Source organism: Pseudorca crassidens, chromosome 2 (genome assembly GCF_039906515.1).
Source record: "Pseudorca crassidens isolate mPseCra1 chromosome 2, mPseCra1.hap1, whole genome shotgun sequence".
In the NCBI taxonomy this organism is placed as follows: Eukaryota; Metazoa; Chordata; class Mammalia; order Artiodactyla; family Delphinidae; genus Pseudorca; species Pseudorca crassidens.
In genome coordinates, this window is record NC_090297.1 from 65,819,917 (window position 1) to 65,842,258 (window position 22,342).

At 40.3% G+C, this 22,342-nt stretch overlaps 1 protein-coding gene across 6 annotated transcripts in view; it reads left to right on the forward strand.

The window, feature by feature from the left end:
- Positions 1 to 6,217: 6,217 nt before the first annotated feature.
- Positions 6,218 to 22,342, forward strand: part of ST6GALNAC3 (ST6 N-acetylgalactosaminide alpha-2,6-sialyltransferase 3) — a 597,866-nt gene continuing 581,741 nt past the window's right edge. For 5 of the 6 annotated variants that reach the window (XM_067726603.1, XM_067726606.1, XM_067726604.1 and 2 more), the window contains exon 1: positions 18,578 to 18,749. Coding sequence is in view for 1 of the 6 variants with exons in the window: in XM_067726604.1 (XP_067582705.1) it covers positions 18,732 to 18,749 (18 nt within the window). In the remaining 5 variants the exon portion in view is untranslated. Of the gene's footprint in view, positions 6,454 to 18,577; positions 18,750 to 22,342 lie in introns of those variants that run through there. The other variant, XM_067726609.1, reaches the window with a different exon arrangement.

Here is a 22,342-nt window from a genome sequence, read left to right on the forward strand (position 1 = left end):
TGAGATTGAATTGCTATAAACTTCCCTCTTAGTACTGCTTTTGCTGCATCCCATAGGTTTTGAGTTGTCGTGTTTTCGTTGTCACTTGTTTCTCTGTATTTATTTATTTTTTGTTGTTGTTGTATGTGGGCCTCTCACTGTTGTGGCCTCTCCCATCGCAGAGCACAGGCTCTGGACGTGCAGGCTCAGTGGCCATGGCTCACAGGCCCTGTCACTCTGTGGTATGTGGGATCCTCCCAGACCGGGGCACAAACCCGTGTCCCCTGCATCGGCAGGTGGACTCTCAACCACTGTGCCCCCAGGGAAACCCCTCTCTGTATTTTTTTAATTTCTTCTTTGATTTCTCCATTGATCTCTTGGTTATTTAATAGTGCACTGTTTAGCCTCCATGTATTTGTGTTTTTTACAGTTTTTTTCCTGTACTTGATTTCCAGTCTCATAATGCTGTGGTCAGAAAAGATACTTGATATGATTTCAATTTTCTTAAGTTTTCCAAGGCTTGATTTGTGACCTAAGATGCGATATATTGTGGAGAATGTTCTGTGTGCACTTGAGCAGAAAGTGTATTCTGCCACTTTTGAGTGGAATGTTCTATAAATATCAATTAGATCTATCTGGTCTATTTTGTCATTTAAAGCTTGTGTTTCCTTATTTATTTTCTGTTTGGATGATCTGTCTGTTGGTGTAAATGGCGTGTTAAAGTCCCCTGCTATTATTGTGTCACTGTCGATTTCTCCTTTCATGGTTGTTAGCATTTGCCTTATATGTTGAGGGGCTCCTATGTTGGGTGCATAAACATTTATAATTGCTATATCTTCTTCTTGGATTGATCCTTTGATCATTATGTAGAGTCCTTCCTTATGTCTTGTAACAGTCTTTATTTTAAAATCTACTTTATCTGATATGAGTATTGTTACTCCAGCTTTGTTTTGATTTCCATTTGCATGGAATATATTTTTCCATTCCTTCACATTCAGTCTGTATGTGTCCCTAGTTCTGAAGTGGGTCTCTTGTAGACAGCATACATATGGGTCTTGTTTTCATATCCATTCAGCCAGTCTATGTCTTTTGATTGGAGCATTTAATCCATTTACATTTAAGGCAATTATCAATATGTATGTTCCTATTACCATTTTCTTAATTGTTTTGGGTTTGTTATTGTAGGTCTTTTCCTTGCCTTGTGTCTCCTGCCTAGAGAAGTTCCTTTAGCATTTGTTGTAAAGCTGGTTTGGTGGTGCTGAATTCTCTTAGCTTTTGCTTGTCTGAAAAACTTTTGACTTTTCCATCAAATCTGAATGAGATCCTTGCTGGATAGAGTATCTTGGTGGTAGGTTTTTCTCTTTCATCACTTTAAGTATATCCTGCCACTCCCTTCTGCCCTGCAGAGTTTCTGCTGAAAAAATCAGCTGATAACCTTTTGGGGATTCCTTTGTATGTTATTTTTTGGTTTCCCCTTGCTGATTTTAATATTTTTTCTTTGAATTTAATTTTTGTTGGTTTGATTAATATGTGCCTTGGTGTGTTTCTCCTAGGGTTTATCCTGTATGGGACTCTCTGTGCTTCCTGGGCTTGGGTGACTATTTCCTTTCCCATGTTAGGGATGTTTTCCACTATAATCTCTTCAAATATTTTCTCAGACCCTTTCTTTTTCTCTTCTTCTTCTGGGATCCCTATAATTTGAATATTGATGCATTTCATGTTGTCCCAGAGGTCTCTGAGATTGTCTTCAATTCTTTTCATTCTTTTTTCTTTATTCTGCTCCTTGGCAGTTATTTCCACCATTTAGTCTTCCAGCTCACTAATTCATTCTTCTGCTTCAGTTACTCTGTTATTGTTTCCTTCTAGTGTATTTTTCATTTCAGTTATTGTGTTGTTCATCTCTGTTTGTTCTTTAGTTCTTCTAGATCTTTGTTTATCATTTCTTGTATTTTCTCAATCTGTGCTTCCATTCTATTTCCGAGATTCTGGATCATCTTTGCTATCATTACTCTGAACTCTTTTTCAGGTAGGTTGCCTATTTCCTCTTCATTTATTTGGTCTTGTAGGATTTTACCTTGCTCCTTCATCTGTGATATAATTTTTTGCTGTCTCATTTATTTGTTTTATGAGTGAGATTGTGTTCCTGTCTTACTGGTTGTTTGGCCTGAGGCTTCCAACACTGGAGTTTGTAGGCTGTTGTGTAGAGCTGGGTCTTGGTGCTGAGATGATGAACTCCTTGAGACCTCACTCCAATGAGTATTCCCTGGGGTCTGAGGTTCTCTGTTAGTCAAGTGGTTTGGACTCAGAGCTCCCACCACAGACGCTTTGGCCCAACCCCTGGCTCATGAACAAAGATCCTGCAAGCTGTGTGGGGCTGCCAAAAAAACAAAACAAAACAAAGAACAATAACAAAGTAAAACATAAAATTAGACTAGGAAGCTAACAGATATGTTAGAAAGAATGTAAAAATAAATATATAGATGAATCAACAACCAGAAGGTATATCAGTATCACAATAGTAAAAAAGAGGAGGGGAAAAAAAAGGGGGGGCGGGGAAGGGCTTGGCTGTGTAGGGTGGGGCCTAAGCAAGAGCGAGTTTTGAGCAGTGGACAGAGCCAATGCTCAGGAAACACAGGGCTGGAAAAGGCCCTGGGAGCCATGGGGAGTGGCACTTAGGCTCAAGTAACAGAAGGGGCCCAGGCATGCTCCCCACCCATGGTCTCAGAGGGAAGGGAACCTCACCTGGGAGCCCAGAAATCTTCCTAGGCTTGAGTGAGTGGGGCAATCGCCCTCCGCTTCTCTTCCGCCTCACCCAGTGGGCCCCTCCCACCTGCCTCTCCTGATCTCCCTAGCCTCCCTCCTATGCCCTCAAGGACCCACACAGCCTGGATGGGGCTTTAGGGGGTGGGGTTACTGGGTTGGGAGCTCAGCAGGATTCTCAGCCCAAGTGGGCCAGGCGATCACCCTCCGATCCTCTCCCTCTCTTCCTGGAGAGTCCCTCCTGCCTGCCTCTCCTGATCTCCCTGGCCTCAGGGCTGCCAATCCTGTCTGGCCTCCACTTCTCCTCCCCCCCCCAGTCCTCCTACGTCCTACTGATTCACTTAGGGGTTCCTCCCATCTCCTTGGGCATCAGAGTCCCCCACCAGCGGCCAGCAGGTGCCCTAGTTGTGGGGAGACGCAAACTCTGCGTCTTCCCACACCACCATCTTGACTCCCCCTTCTTCTTCTGGAATTCTAATTAGATATATGTTAGACTTCTTATTTTAACTTTCTAGTTTCTTAATATTCTTTTCACATTTCATATTTTGAATACTTATATCTCTTTGTGCTACATTGTCTTGGAATAATTTCCTTAGGTCTATCTTCCATTTCATTTATTCTCTTTTCACCTTTTAAGGATTTTTATTTCAATGAAGGATTTTTATTTCACTGTTAAAATGTCAATTTAATACCTTCCAAACATGCCTGTTTGTTTTTTATACTGTCCAGTTCTTGCTCTGTGTTTTCTGTTTCTACCTTTAGCTCCTTGCACAATTTAAATGTGTTTATTTCTAAGTCTCTTTCATTTTCTTTTATTATCCCAGGTCACAGTGTACAATTTCCACTCTCTGCTGTGTCTACATCCTGTTTCCCTATGTGGTTTGTAATTTTTGATCACAAGTTCATTTTCAGAAGGGTTGTTTCCCATGTGAATCCCATAAGGCCTGAGTTATGGAAGTGGTTTTGAGTTTGCCTCTGTGAGGTCCCTAGAAGTTTCATTCATCCTGGCCTAATTTTTATGTTTAACTTCTATGCTAGATTGTGTTTCCAGAGAACACCACAACAATATCTCCCCTCCTACAAGCTCTTTTATAAAGTACTCTTGCCACTCTCTCATCAAGAGGTGGAGTTTATTTTCCCTTCACCTGAATCTGGGCTGCCCTGTTGCTGGCTTTAACTAATGGAATGTGGTGGAAATGACATTTTGTAATTTCCAAGACTGGACCTTAAGAGATACCCAACTTGCACCTTCACCGTTTAAAATGCTCCCTCTTGGAGGCCAGTCATCATGTTAGAAGCCTAACTACCTTGAGACCCCCTTGTGAAGAAGTCCATGCTATCCACATATAGAGGGAGAAGCTGAGTGGCCACCAAAGCAATCAAACATATGAGTGGAGATTTCTTGGACCTTTGCCTCACTCAGCCTAGCTGAGTCACCAAGGGAATGACCACCAAGTCACCAAGTGAATGACCCCAGCCTCAAGTAGAACAGAAGAACGATTCAGCCAAGCTCAGCCTGAATCCCTGACTAACAGCTCACAAGCAAATAATTTTAATACATCATATAGCTTTAGGTTTCTGATTCTTAGTTGACTCTTTTCTGCTCATGGTGGAGGTAAATAGCAAGCTCTCTTAACACTGCTGTAGTTTAGTTGATACAGCCTTTCAATTCCATCATTCAGTGGGGTCTTTCTATGTTCCCCGCAACAACTGGAAAGGCATCCTCATTCATTAGGACCCAACTTAATTCTCAGTCTCCCTGGCCCAACTTTCTCTGATCATCATAAGGAAGAATGAATAATTATTTCATCTCTCATGCTACTCTTCTACCTACAACATGTAAGGGTTTCTAATTTTTTCATAGAATGAGATTTCATCTTTCAGTTCAAGATATTTTACCTGAGGAAAATCCCACATTTCCTATCTCACTAGTCCTTTTCACATATCTGTGTCTCGGTCAAACCGAGCTACCTACTCTTCCTGTACATACCCCATTCTGCATCCTGTATGCAGAGTTGCTCATGTTGTTCTCTTTGCATGAAATACCCAACCTTCTGGTGCCCATATGTAGATCTAACCAATCTTTCAGCCCCTGCTAAAGTGCTTCCTTTCCCATAAAGCCTTTTTTCATAGCTCAAACTATAATCTCTCCCTCTCTTGAAGTCCAATATTGTAATTGGTCTATGATTGCCTTGTGATTTCAACCTTCTCAAAACTTTAGAACATAGTGGGTTAGAACAGAAGTCGGCGAAGTAAGCCCACCACACATCCAGTCGACTGCCTGTTTTTGCATATAAACTTTTATTGGAACACAGTCACAGTCATTCACTAATATATCGTCTATGGTTACTTTTGCACTGTAATGGTAGAGTTGATTAGTTGCAACAGAGACTGTTAAGCCCAGAAAGTCTAAAACATTTACTATCTGGCCCTTTACAGAAAAATTTTGCCAATCTCTGGTTTAGAGCACGAGAATTGGACTTCGTATCACCCCTTAACATTTATCAGCTGTTTGATCCACAGGCTTGCTGTGAAGGTCAAATGATTGAATGGGAATGAACTATTTTGGAACGTTTAAAGCATGATTATAGAGTATTTTTATTGCTGTTACTTTTGGCTTAACTTAGACTATCTTATGGTTTACCTCTAACTGAGTAAACAGTTCTCATAAAGAAGTGGAAAGAAATTAGAAAGATCATGGTGTTATGTTAGCTATTATTGTATTCTTTTTATAAGAGTGTATAGATATATATAAACATGTGAAGTGCTCTAGACATGAGCTTCACTAAGCAAATACCCAGATTAAGCTTAGAAAAAGAGAGGAAAACCTTCCCTTTGTAAGCTCTAATGTGGTACGTTATGACTGCAAAACAGACCAGCACATCCTTAGTTGTTTGTGTAAAATATCCATTTCAAGATGATATTTAGAAAGTGAGGAAATTGATGATGCCATTTCTAGTCATGAAATGATCCCTCAGCTTTTGTGTTTTTGCAGAGCCAGATTTTGGAAAATAGAATGTCAAAGATGGTTTATCAGTATGGATAAAATAAGTGAAAGGCCACTGTTAAAAAACAACAACAACAGCAATCAAAAAATGGATAGCTCAGTGATGGTGGTAAAGGGAGCCCCCTTTTTTAAAAACAAATCTCCCAGCCAGTGGTATTTTTAAAGAAGGAATGTATTTCCATCAGGAAAGTTTGCTTCCTTATCCCTTCTGAAACAATATTAAATTTTCTTCTAGGGAGGAGACCCCAGTAAACCACAAATTGTTTTCTCCACTGTTTGTACAGTGAAAACAGCAGGTGGGAGGGGGGTGTTTAAGGAGCCTGGCACTCTGCAGAGCATCAGGGCCTCTTTAATTAGAGAGAGGCTGTTAGGGAAGATGAACAATGCTCCCTTTGTTAGAGCAACACAGTGTCTTTCAAAATCATATTTGTTTTTAAACTCAGTGGATTTGCACACAACCATGATGAGAAACACAGTTTAGATGGTGCATAGGAATATGAATAGGAGATGTTTGCTTTAAAAAATATAACAAATAAAGATACAGGCTTTGAAAACCTGGAGTTGCAATGAAAGAGTGCTGTAAAAAGTTCACTCAAACTTTGAAATTTTCTGGCAAACAAGTTATATCAGCTTGAGGGGAACTATAATACACATGGATACTTTGGATATGAAAATGGAATCAAAACTATTCTCTTCTGGCAGTCAAAGTAAGTTTTATGACAATGGATTCTTAGTTGCCTTTTTTTCTTTCTTAGGCTTCTTCAATTTTAACTACATTTGTATGATAGTAAAATGATAATAGATAGTGAAAACTTTAAAACTCCTAGGAATTTCATTGACTTGGGCAATGATATCAAGAGGGCTTGTTGTTTCCAAGTAGCTTAGTGATGAAAAGCACATCATCCAAGAAATTTTATTTTCTAGGACAAATGGTCTGATATGGCTACTCAATAGTGTATTTACATCTTAATGAAGCATTTCCTTTAAGAGAAGTGTCCTGGGGATCAGAACCAGTTATTGAGATTCTGCCTAGGTCTCTGTGCATATTAAATGCCTTTGTTGTGTTTATTTTTCCCAAGGCGGTTTTATGATAATGAAATGCTGGATTACCCAATGGGCAAAATGTACATATTCGAAAAGCATCAACAAAATAGAGACACCAAAAAAGAAACAATTTGGGGTGGACAAAAAGTTGATAGTGTGTGTGTGTGTGTGTGTGTGTGTGTGTATGAATATATATTTATTCTTCTTATGTATATTGTGTGTGTGTGTGTGTGTGTGTGTGTGTAAAGCATCAAAGTAATTTCCATGAAAAAAACAAACAAGAGCTTTGTTGGACTTCCTTCCAGCTAATTTGTTTTAGTAGGGTTTCTATGCTAAATTATATACTGAGGGAGGGGACACCATAATATTTTCAGTCAGGACTTGATTATGTGTCTTGCATCATACTGAGCCTTTCAGAGGAAATCAAAGAAAGAAAAGACACAGCCCTTTTTTACAAGGAGCGACTTACACAGGCATGAGACATAACCAGGAGACAGAGTTCTAGCCAGTATATAATGTAATTATAATTGTATTTGTTTGATGTTTTACTTGGTTTGATTATGTTGTTAACTCTCATGTTGATAGAGTTCTTTATTAAATTGTTAAATACCATTTGTTCAAAATATGGGTAATTTGCAGTTACTGATTAAATACCATGAGAGATAATCCACCACACCACAGGCAGATGATCAGAGAGCATCTCTCCATAGTTGGTTTGCCCAGCTGTAGCCCAGCAGACTAATGAGTATGGGAATAAGCTTCATGGGAACCCAACTAACTGGAACCTTCAAATAATTGGATTTTTCCCCTTGCACTTCTGTTTGATGAAAAAGAAGCAATGCTAAGACGGTAACCAATAAGAGGAACTTTTTCACCGAGTTCCTGAGCATGGTTTTGGATCACTATATATAAAGCCCAATTTCCTAGCCCACCTCCGTCTTAGTTCTGCTTAGTGAAAACTATTATTGCTAAGAGTGACCCTGAAAAATATCAGCCTTTAAAGAAATATTAATTCTGTTTGCAATATTCCTCTTATAAAGTGGACAAGCACATTCAGAAACACTTTTTGACCATAACAATTGAGGCAAAATAGTTCTCTATATAAGTCTTAGTTCATTTTTACTGAAATCGCACTTTTACTTACTTGGCTCTATTCTACCATTGAGGTAGTTTTGTATGTCTGGAAATGTGCTCTGTGGCCTGACATCCTTCTCAGGGTCTATAAGGATGGCAAAATCTCTAAAAAGGCCTATCAAAGAGACCCATCAACAAACTCATAATAAAACAAAGCTCACAATACAGTGAAGAATATCCCAATTACCATATGAGTCAGAGTTACAGTAAAGTCCACAGGAGTTTAGGAGAGGAATTGAATGCTGCAGGTTCAATAAGGCCAGGAACTGTGTTTGCCTTGTTCAGGGCTCCATGTCTAATGCAAATGAATTTGTTGAATAAATATTTCCTATTAGGATGGTCATCATCTAGATGGTAGCTTTTGAATGAGGTGTTTAAAGATGAGTTGAATTTTGACTGCTGAAGAGGAGAAGGGAAGACCATCCAGCTGGAGGAATGAGTTGTGAAAAAAATGCAGAGGTAGAAAGAAAAGTGGGGAATGAGGGGTGAGATTAAAAACTGCATAGAGCTGGATAAAGTCATTTACTAGATTATCCTTATGTATTATCTCATGGTTAGACTTGGTGGCGGCTTTGGAGAGAGATCATTTTGTGTTTGTGTTTTTATTCCTCTATCTATCATTCTTACCTGTCCTTCCCCTCCCCCAACACACAAATTTTGAATTAGGAGAAGGAGCATTGCTTATTGCTAGGGTCAGCTTGGGTTTTAGCTTTGAAACATCCTGAACAAAAATGATAACTGGGTACGTCTACCCTGAGGTGCAGAGCTAAAAGAAAGCTCTGCAGGACTCCAGAAGTATTTCATCTGACAACATGTCTTCAGTTTCATTCATGATGAACTTCTGGCTAAATCTCATTATTTTGCTTTTCCTAAATCCATAAAGAAGCCACCTGAAGTGTCGCTGAAGGACACTAGTGTGCTGATTGTTAGCATGGCTGGGCTGGTGCACAAGGTCTCTGGCACTGTGTACCCTGCGGAAATGCCGTCTCAAATGCATCATTTTGCTGAGTGCCCCTGCTCAATGCCAGCACTGGTTTGTCTTCTGAGTAGGTGTGCTTCCTAGAAATTAGCCTTCAGCTGACCCCACAGTACACCACACATGATAAGTTTAGTGATGTCACTCCCATGCCCCTACTGCAGACAAGAGATGCCTGAGAAGAGGAGGAAGTTTACCATTGAAGGGAAATGGAAAGTTTATTTTATGTCTCATCAGAGGCTCCACTGCCAGACACACGTTTCAGGGCCCAGTGTTCTGGACATGCAAATGCACACGGACACTGGAGTGTGGAGAATACAAGTGGAATGTGGGACAAAAAAGAGATGGGGTGGTCAGAGTTGTATGTAATTACTTTAATTTGTTGCAAGGGAAATGTCAGGTTTCACATGAAGAAGGATTTGGGAAAGATTAGAAGTACTGGAGCTGAATGTCCCTAAAGAATGTTGTAAAATTTCCTTTTCAAATATGATGGGCTCTCTCCTTTCTGAGATGCATTAAGTTAGCACAATCTTGCTTGAAAACAGAAGGTTAATTCAGATGCGCACTTAAGACATTATTAACATTTGTGCAGTAGCCACTGCTTCATGTCATTCAAAAATAGATAGAGCAATTCTGCAAATAAAGGGCCCGACTATACTTATTTTCTCTAATTCCTTCCTGGGCTTAGCAATATTTGGGTTTGCTGAAAATAAGAAAGCAAATAAAAAAGAAGTGTAGTTTAAAGGGAAAAACCCTTATTTAGTTATATGAGCACCTTGAATGTTTAGCAGAGCATCACTTATTCAACAGTAAGGCAGTCACCATTCTCTACATAGCTAAAGCTTTAATGACATTTTATGTAATCTCTGTTCAAAAGAAAAACAGAAAGTGTGTGTGTGTGTGTGTGTGTGTGTGTGTGTATGTGTGTGTAGCAGAAGAAACAAAAAGAAAATAAAATAAGATATTTTTGAACTCAGTGGGTAAATATTTCATTTTAAAGCATACAGTGCCTTGATGGAATATGGTGTCTGGGGTTGGAGGAGAAATAAATATTTTGAACCTGTGTTTACTTTATTATTTATTTAGTTGCACCAGGTCTTAGTTGCGGCTTGCGGCCTCCTTAGTTGTGGCATGCAAGCTCTTACTTAGTTGTGGCATCTTAGTTGTGGCATGCATGTGGGATCTAGTTCCCTGACCAGGGATCGAACCCGGGCCCCCTGCCTTGGGAGCACGGAGTCCTAACCACTGCGCCACCAGGGAAGTCCCATGAACCTGTGTATACTTTAGAATTAGTTAATATCAGTATGATTTTTACAAACTCTGCTTCCTAAAATGTTACTTGAGGCAGCTCACATTCATTCAACAAATACCACTGAATACCTCATATGCTTTTCCAGTTGCCTAAATTTGTTGAAGACAGGTACAGAGTACCAAATCAGACAAAATTCATAATGACATGTACAGTGAATGTGATTATTAGTAGGAGACAATTCTCAATTTGGTCTTTTAAGTTTGTGTATATCTTGCCTTTGTTCTGGATTATCTTTTCACGGATGTTTATAGAGTTACCAGTCTTGGAAGAGAGAGAATTCTCCTCAGGAGCAAAAGGCCAGCATGCTTATTGCCCATTATAAAAATTTGAGTTCCCTAAACTCAGGGTTCTTCTACTAAATGCAACCCACAGTGGGTGCAGGTATGTGGTTTTCAAGTTATGTTGTGAGGACTGGAGTTTGGGGAATGTGTGCAGGTGATGATACTCTGCCTGGGGTAATTGCTGTGAGTGTTAAATGCCCTATGCCTGTAAATTATAGTCCTATATCTCTGGTCCCAGGATCTTGGGCTTTAGCCAAGAGCCACAAACATGTACAGATAATTTCTTAGTTTGCATGTAGGGTAAAATCTCAGGCCCTTCACAAATCTTGTCAATTACTTTGAGTATTTGCATTTTATTCAGACAAGTACTTGAGCCAAACTAGTACTTTCTCAAGGTGAAATATCTCCGTTGGATTTTAATTTTCTTGTTAAATTTAAACTGAAAAAACTCCCAGGGAAAAAAGGGTAAAGGATGTTGTAAAAGAAGGAAGAGGTAAAATGGGGTGATGGGAATACCAAAGATAGTGAAAAAAAAACAGATCAAAGAAAAGAGCAGGACATAAGTATGAAACATTTTTGTATGTTTAGACAAATGTAGTTTATTTTTAAAATTTTGGGTTCATCCAATGGCTGTGCTAATAGACATACTTTTGTTGAAAATACAGAGAGGCTAGTTTATCAGGAGAGAGGTGGTTTAATACTTTTCACCTATTTTTAAATGGCAAGTGTTTATTACAATTCAAAAGTGGAGAAAACTGTAACTCATTTAAAATGTAAGCTGATAAGAGATAAAGGAAATGGCAGTTTTCCAGTGTTCTAATCATGCCATACTTATCCTAAATACTGCTGAATTCACCACTTGGAAGGGAAGACATCTTATTTGTACTATGCCATTATTTAGAATGTAACTTCTTACTATTTCTTAATTACAAAAGTGTCAGTAAAAACTGCAAACTCAGTTATTTAAATACTTGATATCTTTGAAAATCCAGATCTCTTCATCTATTCGACAAAACAAATTTATTTATAAGATCCTATTCATTTCATTTTAATAAAAATAAAGATAAAACAAAGTGGAATGAACTGAAAAAAATAATAGCGTAAGTCCCAAGTCATTTTTTAATGAGAATAAATATCGGATAAACATAATGCACTGTGACTGATTAAAAAATACTGTACGCAGTGATTTTTTAGAAAAAATATCATGATGGAAATAAGGCAGTTTTCATTTAGAAGAAAACCATCACTCTTCTTAATCAACTGAAAACAGCCACAGGGGTAATTACAGGCCACTCTTGTCGTTAAACATGGACTGCAAAATCCATCTAAATCAAGTAATCACTCTGTTAATTAAAAAATAAAAAAGACTAAGATGATCTGATATATGCCTTATAGAGAAATATAAGATGATCTGAGAATATCATATGTGGTGGTGGGATTACTAATACATGCAAAATTCTCTTCTCAAAATCTTTGAGTAGTATCCAAAATGATAGGACAGTCTGATTTTCAATTTTATAAATTTGTGGCTGCAAACACTTTCTCACTTGGCATTCTTAGTTATCTCTTCAGAGTTGCTGTGTTTCCTTGCTTGGGGCATAGAGAGGTGAAGGGTGCAAAGAAAAAAAAAAAAAAAGCCAGGAAACTTGTGATCTATTTGGGAAGTAAGACCAAAAATAAGAGTCAAAATAAAGATTCAGGTAATAGGACAAGTTAATGTTAGAAAAAATGCCACTAGAAAGGATGTGATTAACAACCAAAGATTTTTGCAAACAGTAATTGCTGGAATTCAAGTAGGGGAAACTACAATAGACTAGGGTGGTCCAAAAAGGCATCAAAGGCCAAATGAGATTTGATTCAGCCTTGAAGGATGGTGAAATCTGGCTGAAGTGTGCAAAGATTAAGAGATGGGGTTGGCAAACCAGTTTTGGGCTAAATCTGGCCTGGAGACTTCTTTACATACATGCAGAATCAAGAACGGATTGTACATTTTTAGATGGTTGAAAAAAATCAAATAAGAATAATATTTCATAACACTGAAAATTACATGAAATTTAAACTTCAGTGTCCATCAATAAAGTTTTATTGGCACACAGCCACTCTCCATTTGCTTATGTCTATGACTGTTCTTGTGCTACAGTGGCAGAGTTGAGTAGTTGTAACAGAGAACAAATGGCCTCAAAGTCTAAAATATTCACTGTATAGATCATTACTAACAAAGTTTGCTGACTCCTGATGTAAAAGATAAAGGGCAATAATGGAAAGGAATGTTGGAAGGCCTATAATACACCCAGCTCTGGAGATGAAAAGGAACCCCTGCAGGTTTTGAATATAGGAGGAAGCCAAACTGCCTCTGCTTCCTAAACACATCACCTGTGCCTGCAAATGTTTGTTAAATCAAAACAAATGAACAACAATTTTTAGATTCCTAATCCAACTGTTACTTTATATTTGTTGCTCTTCAAAAGGATGAATGACATTTCAGCATAGGAAATGTACCTTGACTCTCTGAGGTTGTCCATCCTAACCTCACACAGGTGTGCTATGAGCAGCTCTCACTGATTTTGACATTGTTGGACATGAAACAATACCTTGTATTTTGGGGATTTTCTAAGAGCGTATTTAGATGACACCTCCCTGGACCTTTCTTCTTTGGATTGCATGACATAATTTGTCTTCTACTTTTCCTACATAGCTCGGATATAGATACAAAAAGTGAGGGTTTATATTGACACAAAGAATCGGTAAAAAACCCTAGCTCTCTCTAGAGCCAGATCGTTAGAGAAAAAATGGTTCAGGCAAAGACACACTGAAGAAGGAGGCCAAGTGTTAAACCCCTCCTGTGGGTGTTCCCATCAGATCCACCATGGATACATTTCAGATACCAAATTTCCTCTCTAATATTTTAAGGCAACATGTCACCAAGCCTCACTAAGGGGTGAAATCTAAGAAGAGTGTAGAGAAACACACATGGGAAGAACATCACAATAAAAAGAAAACAAACTCTGGGAAATGTGGTTAAGAAATATCAGACTCAATTAATAGTGGAGACTTCAATAGCCTTGGAGAAATCCAATACAAACCAAATTCAAATGACATGTCAGTGCTTCCAGCCATGTTTGCTTTCAGTTGATTACGTTTTTAAAAAATCTTAGGGGGAATTCTTTAATGAAACCAAATCTGGCTAAAACCTACATTCTTCTAGGTAATAAAGATTAGGTAAAAACATTAATTTCAGATTTTTCTCTTTTATTTAAAAACAGGTATCTTTTAAAACATTTTTTGGTTCATTTGCAAAAAATGTTTTTGAGAAATTATGGGAACTTTCAATGGAAAGAGTAGAGCTGAGATGAAGTTAAGGGAGAACATTAAGAGAAAATGAGAAAATATACAATAGTTTAAAAATGCAACTTAAAGTCAAACTGCATAACTTGTTTTGGAGTTAATCCCAGATAAGTATCAGTATAGTCAGGGATAATGATGAATTCTGGATTAGAACTGTGTAAAGCTTTGTAAAAGCAGTAAGCTCAAGTCTTGGGAATGCAAAATCGATGACATTTTGGAATGAACTTGTACCCTAAATGGAGGGAAATAAAGTTTAACTCACATGTCAATATATTCTCATAAATATCCACCTAGAAGGGCACAGCTACAGGATACTTGGACACTTATACAGATACAGATACACACATGGACGTGGACAGATAGACATGTGCTTTAGGATATGAAAAAGTTCCTAGGTAAGAATTGTAACAGTGCAATGGTTTCTAGAAGAAAACCGTTTCCTATCCTGGCTCAGAATGTAAAAAAATGACTTTCCCCTAACATTGTATAATGGATCTTCCAGTCACAGTCGCCTATAGAAGCATAATTTATGTAGTGGATGACAAGAAGAGTTTTATGATATCTGGAATTCATTAAAAATTTTTAGATGGGAAAAACTGAGATCCAATTAAAACCTTAATAAATGTCTCTGTGTTGAATACAAATATATTAAGTTAATATGTGTGCAAGATGAAACTGGAAACGTTATGGGAGTCTGCATTTTAATTCTAGTTCTATCAGGAAACTATTTAACTCAGAGAATTACTTGGTAATGGGACTGTTTACAATGAAGCAAAACTGAATTTAAATAGGACATTTTAGCTCATGACTTGTCATAACTCATGAGATCTCAGCCTTAAGGCATGTTAAGATCTCACTGGTGAAAGGCTGGCGAGGAAAAGGAAGACGGACCAACTAGCGCCAAGAAGAGCCCTCAGGAGGCTAAGGCAGCGATAGGGCCAGTCCCCAAGGATCTTACCTTGAAGGGAAGCAAGGGCTGGCAGGATACTACATGGCAGGCCCCACCCATGTCATACTCGAGATACAGCAGTGACAGTCTTTGGTTGGAGATAATTCTCATGGACAGAAGGTGGTAACAGCTTGGTTTTACAGGAGACCTGGATGGGATGTGCAGTGTCTGTTAAAGTAGGACCCAAGAGCTTAGGGTTTATAGATACAAGTGAGTGTACCTATCCTGTATACTCAAAAAGATAGAATGTATCTATTTTCCACAGACTTACCTACTTGCTCTAGGTTTTGTATCCTAGGATGTATCCTAGGGAGGATATATTCTTACCCTACATTTTCTGACTATCAAATCTAAGACAATAGGGGACTTTCCTGGTGGTCCAGTGGCTAAGACTCCATGCTCCCAATGCAAGGGGCCTGGGTTCGATCCCTGGTTGGGGAACTAGATCCCCCATGCTTCAACTAAGAGTTCGCATGCCGCAACTAAAGATCCCTCATGCTGCAACTAAGACCCAATGCAGACAAATAAATAAATATTTTTAAAAAACTAAGACAATAGGCTACATTTGAATGGTGTCAAATGGTAGAGATTAGGCCCCTCACCTACTTGGCAGCCGAGTGTAGTAGTTATGATGGCAGAGGCAGAAGTCCAACTATCTGGGTTCAAATCTCTGTTCCCCGCCCTTACCAGCTGAGAATGACAACATTCATACAGATGTTGTGAGGATCAAATGGGATACTGCATATAATTGCAGGGTGCCTCCGTTTTGTTATTATTATTTTTGGAAACAGGCTTTTGGCTGTAAGTCACATAACTTGAGACTTGGAAAATTATACTATGTCTCTGGGCTAGACTAAGCTATTCCTGTAGTTTGGCCAGTTTTAAAACAAACAAACAAAATCCTGTCCATACCCTCCTCCCAGCCCCCACCCACCTGCACATCTAGCTGCACCTTCATCCCCTAATAGGTTCAGAATATGCTTTTATTACCATCTAACTGCTCTTCCCCTTCCAACTGCTGTCCGGATCAAAGTGATTGTTAATATTGTTCTGTGAAACTTCTGGTCCAGATTTATTCTAGAATTGATTGACTTTGTTTTTAGGTTGTTATAAAATATGACTATTCCTGTCTATATTTAGTTATAATTTATGGATGCTAATAAAAGAATAACATTTTGGGAAGTGTGGACATGGGTGGGTGGGAGTTTAATTGAGAGATCCATACTCAAGAGTGAGGGAGCTAGTGAAACCCTCCCTGTGGTATGCCCAAGTCACAAGATGCTAAATGTTTGCCTCCTCAGTGTTTAATTTTCTGAGACACCCGAGAAGAATGGCAATCATCCTATTCATACTCTCCTACAAGCTACCTTTAGTGAACATCCCCCCCCCCCCCCGTTAGGAAAAAGAGCTACCATTTTGAGAATGTTCATAGTGCCAGAGAGTGAGGTAAGTGGATTTACAAGCATTATCTTATTTAATTCTCACAAGGAATTATATATTATTAAATAAACTAAGGATTCAAGAGAGGTTAAGAAGATTGATCAAGGTCACCCAGCAAGGAAATGCTCAGCGGGGTTGCTCGCTGGATTCTGCCATGTTGTCTCCCAGACATGCAGACTTTCTGTGTGGACAAAGAGAGCTCTGCTCACCCTTGCCCTTCCCACCTGCCACCCTGTCAGGCTCAGTCCTTCTTTCCTTAGAGCTTTGCTTCCACTTTGGTTAAGGACCTTACCACGTTATTTTATCACGTATCTCTCATCTTTCCCACTCGGCTGAACCTCAACTGATGTCAGAGACCATGGAAATCATGCTCTCATCTCCGATAGGTCCTGTAGTACTTCCATAAAGGTTTCCTCCTCCAGTTAGTGGTAGCTCAAAAAAAGATTTATTCTTCCAGTAGCAGCTCAATAAAGGTTTATTGAATTCATAAATGGATGAAATACTGGGTTTTCCTGACCCACTAGAGACTGAGCTAAAGTAGTGGTTTGAAATATGCAGTCATGATCAAGGAGTTCTTCCTGAAAATACAGTAGATCTCTGAAGCAGATGGCGGGGCTGGAGGAAGGAGTGGGAGAGCAGAGTGTGGTCCCTCAGCGAGACTGAGAAGAGGAGCTTCCCTTGGGAGCAGGCAGTTCCTCCACAGCCCAGCCTCCACCCTTTCCCGAGGTTCCTCCTGCTCTCCCAGGATTCTGCGTATTCTCATCAAGAAAACACCAGATCTCTTGAAAGCCGAGGTTTCTGCTTTGCGGTTTGTGAGCCAATCTCATGACGCCACAGCCACCACCGGCAGCCCGCAGTGCTTTTCCTGACTCCACGGAGGCAAACTAGACTGGGCTTCCAGCAAGTGAAACCTCTTGGGTAAATATTTTGGGCCTGGTTTTTAGATTTCTCTGACAGACCAAGTGGTGGAGATCTGTGTATGTATACAGGACGGACGGTCTCTCCCTTTTTCTGCTATGTGTGTGATGTTACTTTCGTTATAGAAATAATTCTGCTTCTCTTAGTCAGCTCTTGCTGGGGAATTGGGCTTTCCTTGTTGATTTTCATTCAACAAGGAAAGAGGGTTTGTTGAGGAGAGGTGGAGAGGACCCACAACATGTCTTCTCACAGGCCACCTGCTTCTTAGGTTGACCTCCTACATCACCCTGTGTTTTAGCATCAGAGAGTTCAGGTTGGACGGTGAAAAATGGCCTTTCTGGGTTTCCAGTCCTAATAGGAATGTGTAGATCTAACCTTGTTACTGAAGTTGCAACAAAATTCATCAAATTCTAAACTTGTTGCAGGAAAGAGCTAAGTCCTGTGCATGTGCGTGACCGCCCGTGCCCACACACACACGCGCACACAATTTATATATTAATTATACAATTAATGTATATATGAGAATATACTATATTTTCATATACACATATATGCTATTTACAGTATATTTATGTATACACACATTTTTTCACAAACACAGAAGCTTAAAGCAGGAGAGAGCAATGCATTATATATACACACACATACATATACGTGTGTGTGTACTTACAAACAAAATATATCATACACGGTGTATGGCTCACGGCATCTTTCGGGGATAGGTATTTGTATTTGTGCTCCCCCCCTTTTTTTTTTTTTTTTAATTTTCAAATACTTGGGCCTCTCACTGTTGTGGCCTCTCCCGTTGCCGGAGCACAGGCTCCGGACGCGCAGGCTCAGCGGGCATGGCTCACGGGCCCAGCCGCTCCGCGGCATGTGGGATCTTCCCGGACCGGGGCACGAACCCATGTCCCCCGCATCGGCAAGCGGACTCTCAACCACTGCGCCACCAGGGAAGCCCGCTGTGCTCCCTTTTAATGGCAAATTATTTTTAGGTAAGGCCATCACAGAGTCTTTAAGCAGAGCGAAGGCTCTTTCCTTAAACAGCTCAGGGAGAATTTTGTTTGCTACTTTTGAAGAATCCTTTGATGTACCCAAAGCCTGTGGAGGGGTGATTCCAAACCCACTGAATTAAAAAGTGTGAAGTGTCTGCTAGGAGTTCGCTTATCTGTTAGGGGAGACGAATCGAGGAGAAGAAAAGGCCACTTTCTCTCCCCAGCGGGACCCAGATTCCTGCCTGCTGTTGAGCGACTTTATATACAATGAACTACAGAACGTTTACAGAAAAAAAAAGAGAAAAGAAAAAGTAGCAAGCACCGAGGGGCAGCCGCCGGCGCCCGGGATGGCACGTGACCTGGGGGGCGGGGTCCCGCGGCTCGCCAGCCAGTGGACGGGGCCGGGGGCGGGCCCACGACTCGGGGGGCGGGGCCTGTGCCCGCGCAGCTCTCACCGCGGTCCCCTTATTTGGATCTGCGGGAATGTGGGCTGGAGCGGTCCTGCAGCGGTACCAACCTCCAGCCTGTCGCCTGGACTGCCCCTGACCCAGGCGCCCCGCTGCTCGGTGGCAGGAGGGCCGGCGGAGCGCCATGGCCTGCATCCTGAAGGTAACGACTCGCATCTATGGCTTGGACGCGTGGTTGGGCAGCCTCTTGCTGCTAAGAGGCGTGGAGCCAGCCGCGGTCCCACGGCATCCTCATCTCAGTTGTCTTTTCCTGGCGTTGCTTTTCTTTTTGTTCGTTTGGCAAATGCATAGGGAGGGAGATTCTGAAACATGCAGCTGGCACGGCTTCTCTTCCGACCATTCCTGCTTCTCGCGCCTGCATTGAAGGAGCTGCAGACTGTTGGCTCCAGGGGAGAGCAGGGCTGTGTGCCGAATAATGGGGATGGCAGGGAGGGGAGGGGTGCGCCCGCGAGTCCCGCGGCTCTGTTGCCTGAGGCCTTTCTGGGGCCACGCAGAGAAAAGGAAAGGCTGGACATGGGTTATTGGTGCTGAGGGGTACAGGGCTTTGAATGGGGGTGAGAGTGCAGAGGGAGTTCTACCGAACATTTGATCGTATGAAGATAAAAACTTCAGAGTTTACAGGTAGTCCCTTAGGAATGAGTTTTCTGTGAGATCTGCTAACTCTGTATGCTGTTAGCTCTACTTCGGAAAAGTTCACAAGAGGGTGTATTTATTAGGTGAGAATTTCAAGCCTTCCTTTTGCTTATAAATTTAAACAGACAAACCTCCCTTGTGCTCATAAACAGACAAAATTATTTCACTCCCTATCAGAGTCTGTTCAGCCACCCCTTCTTTGTTGAGTTTTCTTTCTCCAAGTGTGTTCTTAGCCTGGACTGAGCATCTTTCTGGGTTCTTGTGGCATCAGGTGGGAGAACTTGGTACGAGTGCCTCACTTGAGAACTTTTTATTCCATAGGGAGTTTGTTTGTTTGTTTGTTTTTCTGACTACTGTTTCTACTCATGCCTAACCTGACTACATGAACTAAAAACATTCACAGCATGAAAGTTTCCTGGGCCTTGACTGGGAACGAAAGGCCTATTTGTTCCGAGTTTGGGAGAGCTGTGTGTGACAGAGGAAAACACCAGAAATCAAGTTGTTTGGTTGTGCTATTGTGAAAGAGCATTTACTTGTCTGTAGGATGATTTGAAGCCATCTACTGCTGTATTAGTTACCTGAATCCTCTTCCAACATGCCTTGGTGTTAATGATGCAAGTAAGAGACTAACCTAGTAGAGTTTGTTTCCATTTCTTAGAGTAAAGGAGATGAGGTATTTCCTGTGATTTTTCTGAACTTCCTTTGTTTGGTTTCAGAACATTTTCTGGGACATAATGGTAGCAAGATCAAGAGGAAATAATACCTTGGTATTACAATATGGGATTTTTACCTTGGAGACTCCTAGCCCAAGGACTGAAATATGAAGATGAGTCATCTCTACTATTTATTGTGTTATTAACTGAAAGAGAAGTTGAGGAGCGTGACATTTATTGTTGGCTGTCTTCTTCCCTTTTGATTTCTCCCCTGCCTCATCTTGCACATGTTCCAAACATGTTTAATACACATCCCAAGCTGCAAATGAATCTGATCCAACCATTCCTTCCCTTTCCAGCCCCTCACACTGACCTCAGACATTTGGGGCATATCTGATTCCTCCTTTATTTTTTTCTCCGCTGAAACTAATCTGGGGTGCAGACAGGTAAACTGCAAAGAGCAAAGGCTTTGGACTCAGAAAGACCTTGGTCTGAATGCAGGCTCTGCCATGTGCTACCTGCGTGACCTTGGATAAGCTACTTAAATGTCTCTGAGTCTCAGTTTCCTCAATATAAAATTAAAGTAATAGCACCTCAGGGTTGTAATACTCCACAGGGTTGCTGTGGATGAAATAAGATATGAAAAATACTTTGTGGCACAGGCATTCAATAGGTGCTATTTTTTCCTCACATATAATAATAACTACAATTTAATTAATCTTTACTATATCCTCAGCCCGTTTCATATAATATAACTCTTGGTCTTACATCAAACCCTGTAAGGTGAGTATCATTGTTTAAAACCGCATTTTACAGATGGGGAAGCTGAGGCTCCCGAGCTTAAGCGATTTGCCCAAGGGAACAGGGTTAAGGACAGAGTGAGCCTGGACTTAGACCCAGATCTGCCAACCTTCTTTATATTTTAACTCTGTTCCCTGTACTTTCCCAGATGATGACTTTCTAAGATGCCCTAATACCGTTCAGAGTCCTTACCACCTTTGAGAAACAAAGTACCTTTGTGCAATGGTCTTGATGGCCTCTGGTGGGCCTTTTCCCCTTGTCTTTGAAAGGCCATGCATGGGGGAGTGGAGAGTCCAGAGACCTGGGTTCAGTGCAAGCTTTTTCTCCTGCATATGATTTTAGACAGTCACTGCAACTTGCAACCTCAATTTGCCCAAGCTGTAGAATGCCTGATAGGGTTTTGTGAGGGTAAAATGATATACTGTTGTTGTTGTTTTTAATGAAATATTTTCTGCCCTATTGGTGTTGGTATCACAAGATGCATAAGCCATTGACCCCATTCTCCACTGGCTTACAGTATAGTAAGGGGGATAGAAAAGTAAATGAATGTGTTACAATGTGAAGAATAATAGGCCTGTGGAAGGCATAACAGAAGCATGGAGGGAGAAAGCAATGAACCCTCTAATTGGATAATTAGGATAGTGTTCCTACTTATGATTTGGAGCTGTGTTTTGAAGACTGAATATGATTTACTGTGATGAAGCTTGTGCTTTAGAAGGATAACTTTTGAGTCAGGGTCAACTTTATGCTGTGGGCAAAATCTACTCTTCTCAGCAGATTTTTGAGGTAGATCTTATTATCCCGAGATACAAAGAGGTTGATTAAAGTATCATTATTGCCTAAACAATAGTGACCCTAAATAGGAACCTTTGACTAGCTAAGAAGAGGAGCCTATACCATGGCAGCAAATGGTGGTCTTTTGGGGCATACAGAATATCCCCTCAAGGTATTGTGCGTGGTAAGGGCCCATTCTGCCCATGTGTAGACCTGGTTCTCAAAACAGAATAATGATTACCTCAATAATCATTTAATTGTGGAATACATACTTACTCCACGTTGCATGGGCTTCGAAGCCAGAAATATGTGGATTTTAATTATGGCTCCACCATTTACTAATTGTGTAACCATAAGCAAGTTTCTTGATTTCACTGCCTCAGTTTCTAAAATGGAGATGATCATGCATTCCTCAATGGGTTATTCTAGGGGTTAAATGGGAATATCTGCACATTAGTTAGAATAGGCTAGTTTACTGCAGAAAAAACAACCTCAAGTCTTAGTAGGTTCATTTCTTGCCATGCTCCTGGTTAGGCAGCTCTCCTGGGGAGCTGTGCCATTGTGAATAATGAAGTCAAGGGACAGTCTCTTTCCATGGGGTGTTTTAAAAGTCTTCAAAATTTGGTAGACAAGAAAGATATTTAATTTGTATTTATTTGGTTATTAGTGAAATAAAACTTAAATTTATAGAAGTCATTTGTTTTTCATCTCTTATAAATTACAGATACTTTAGTATTTTATATAATAAAAGCTGTTTGTATTTTCTTTTATGATTTCTACCTTTGGTCAGCAGGTACTTTTTTGAGAACAGTGTCACGTATACCTTTGACATTTAACACATATTTAGTGAATTGTATTAAGGTTTTTTTTTGGA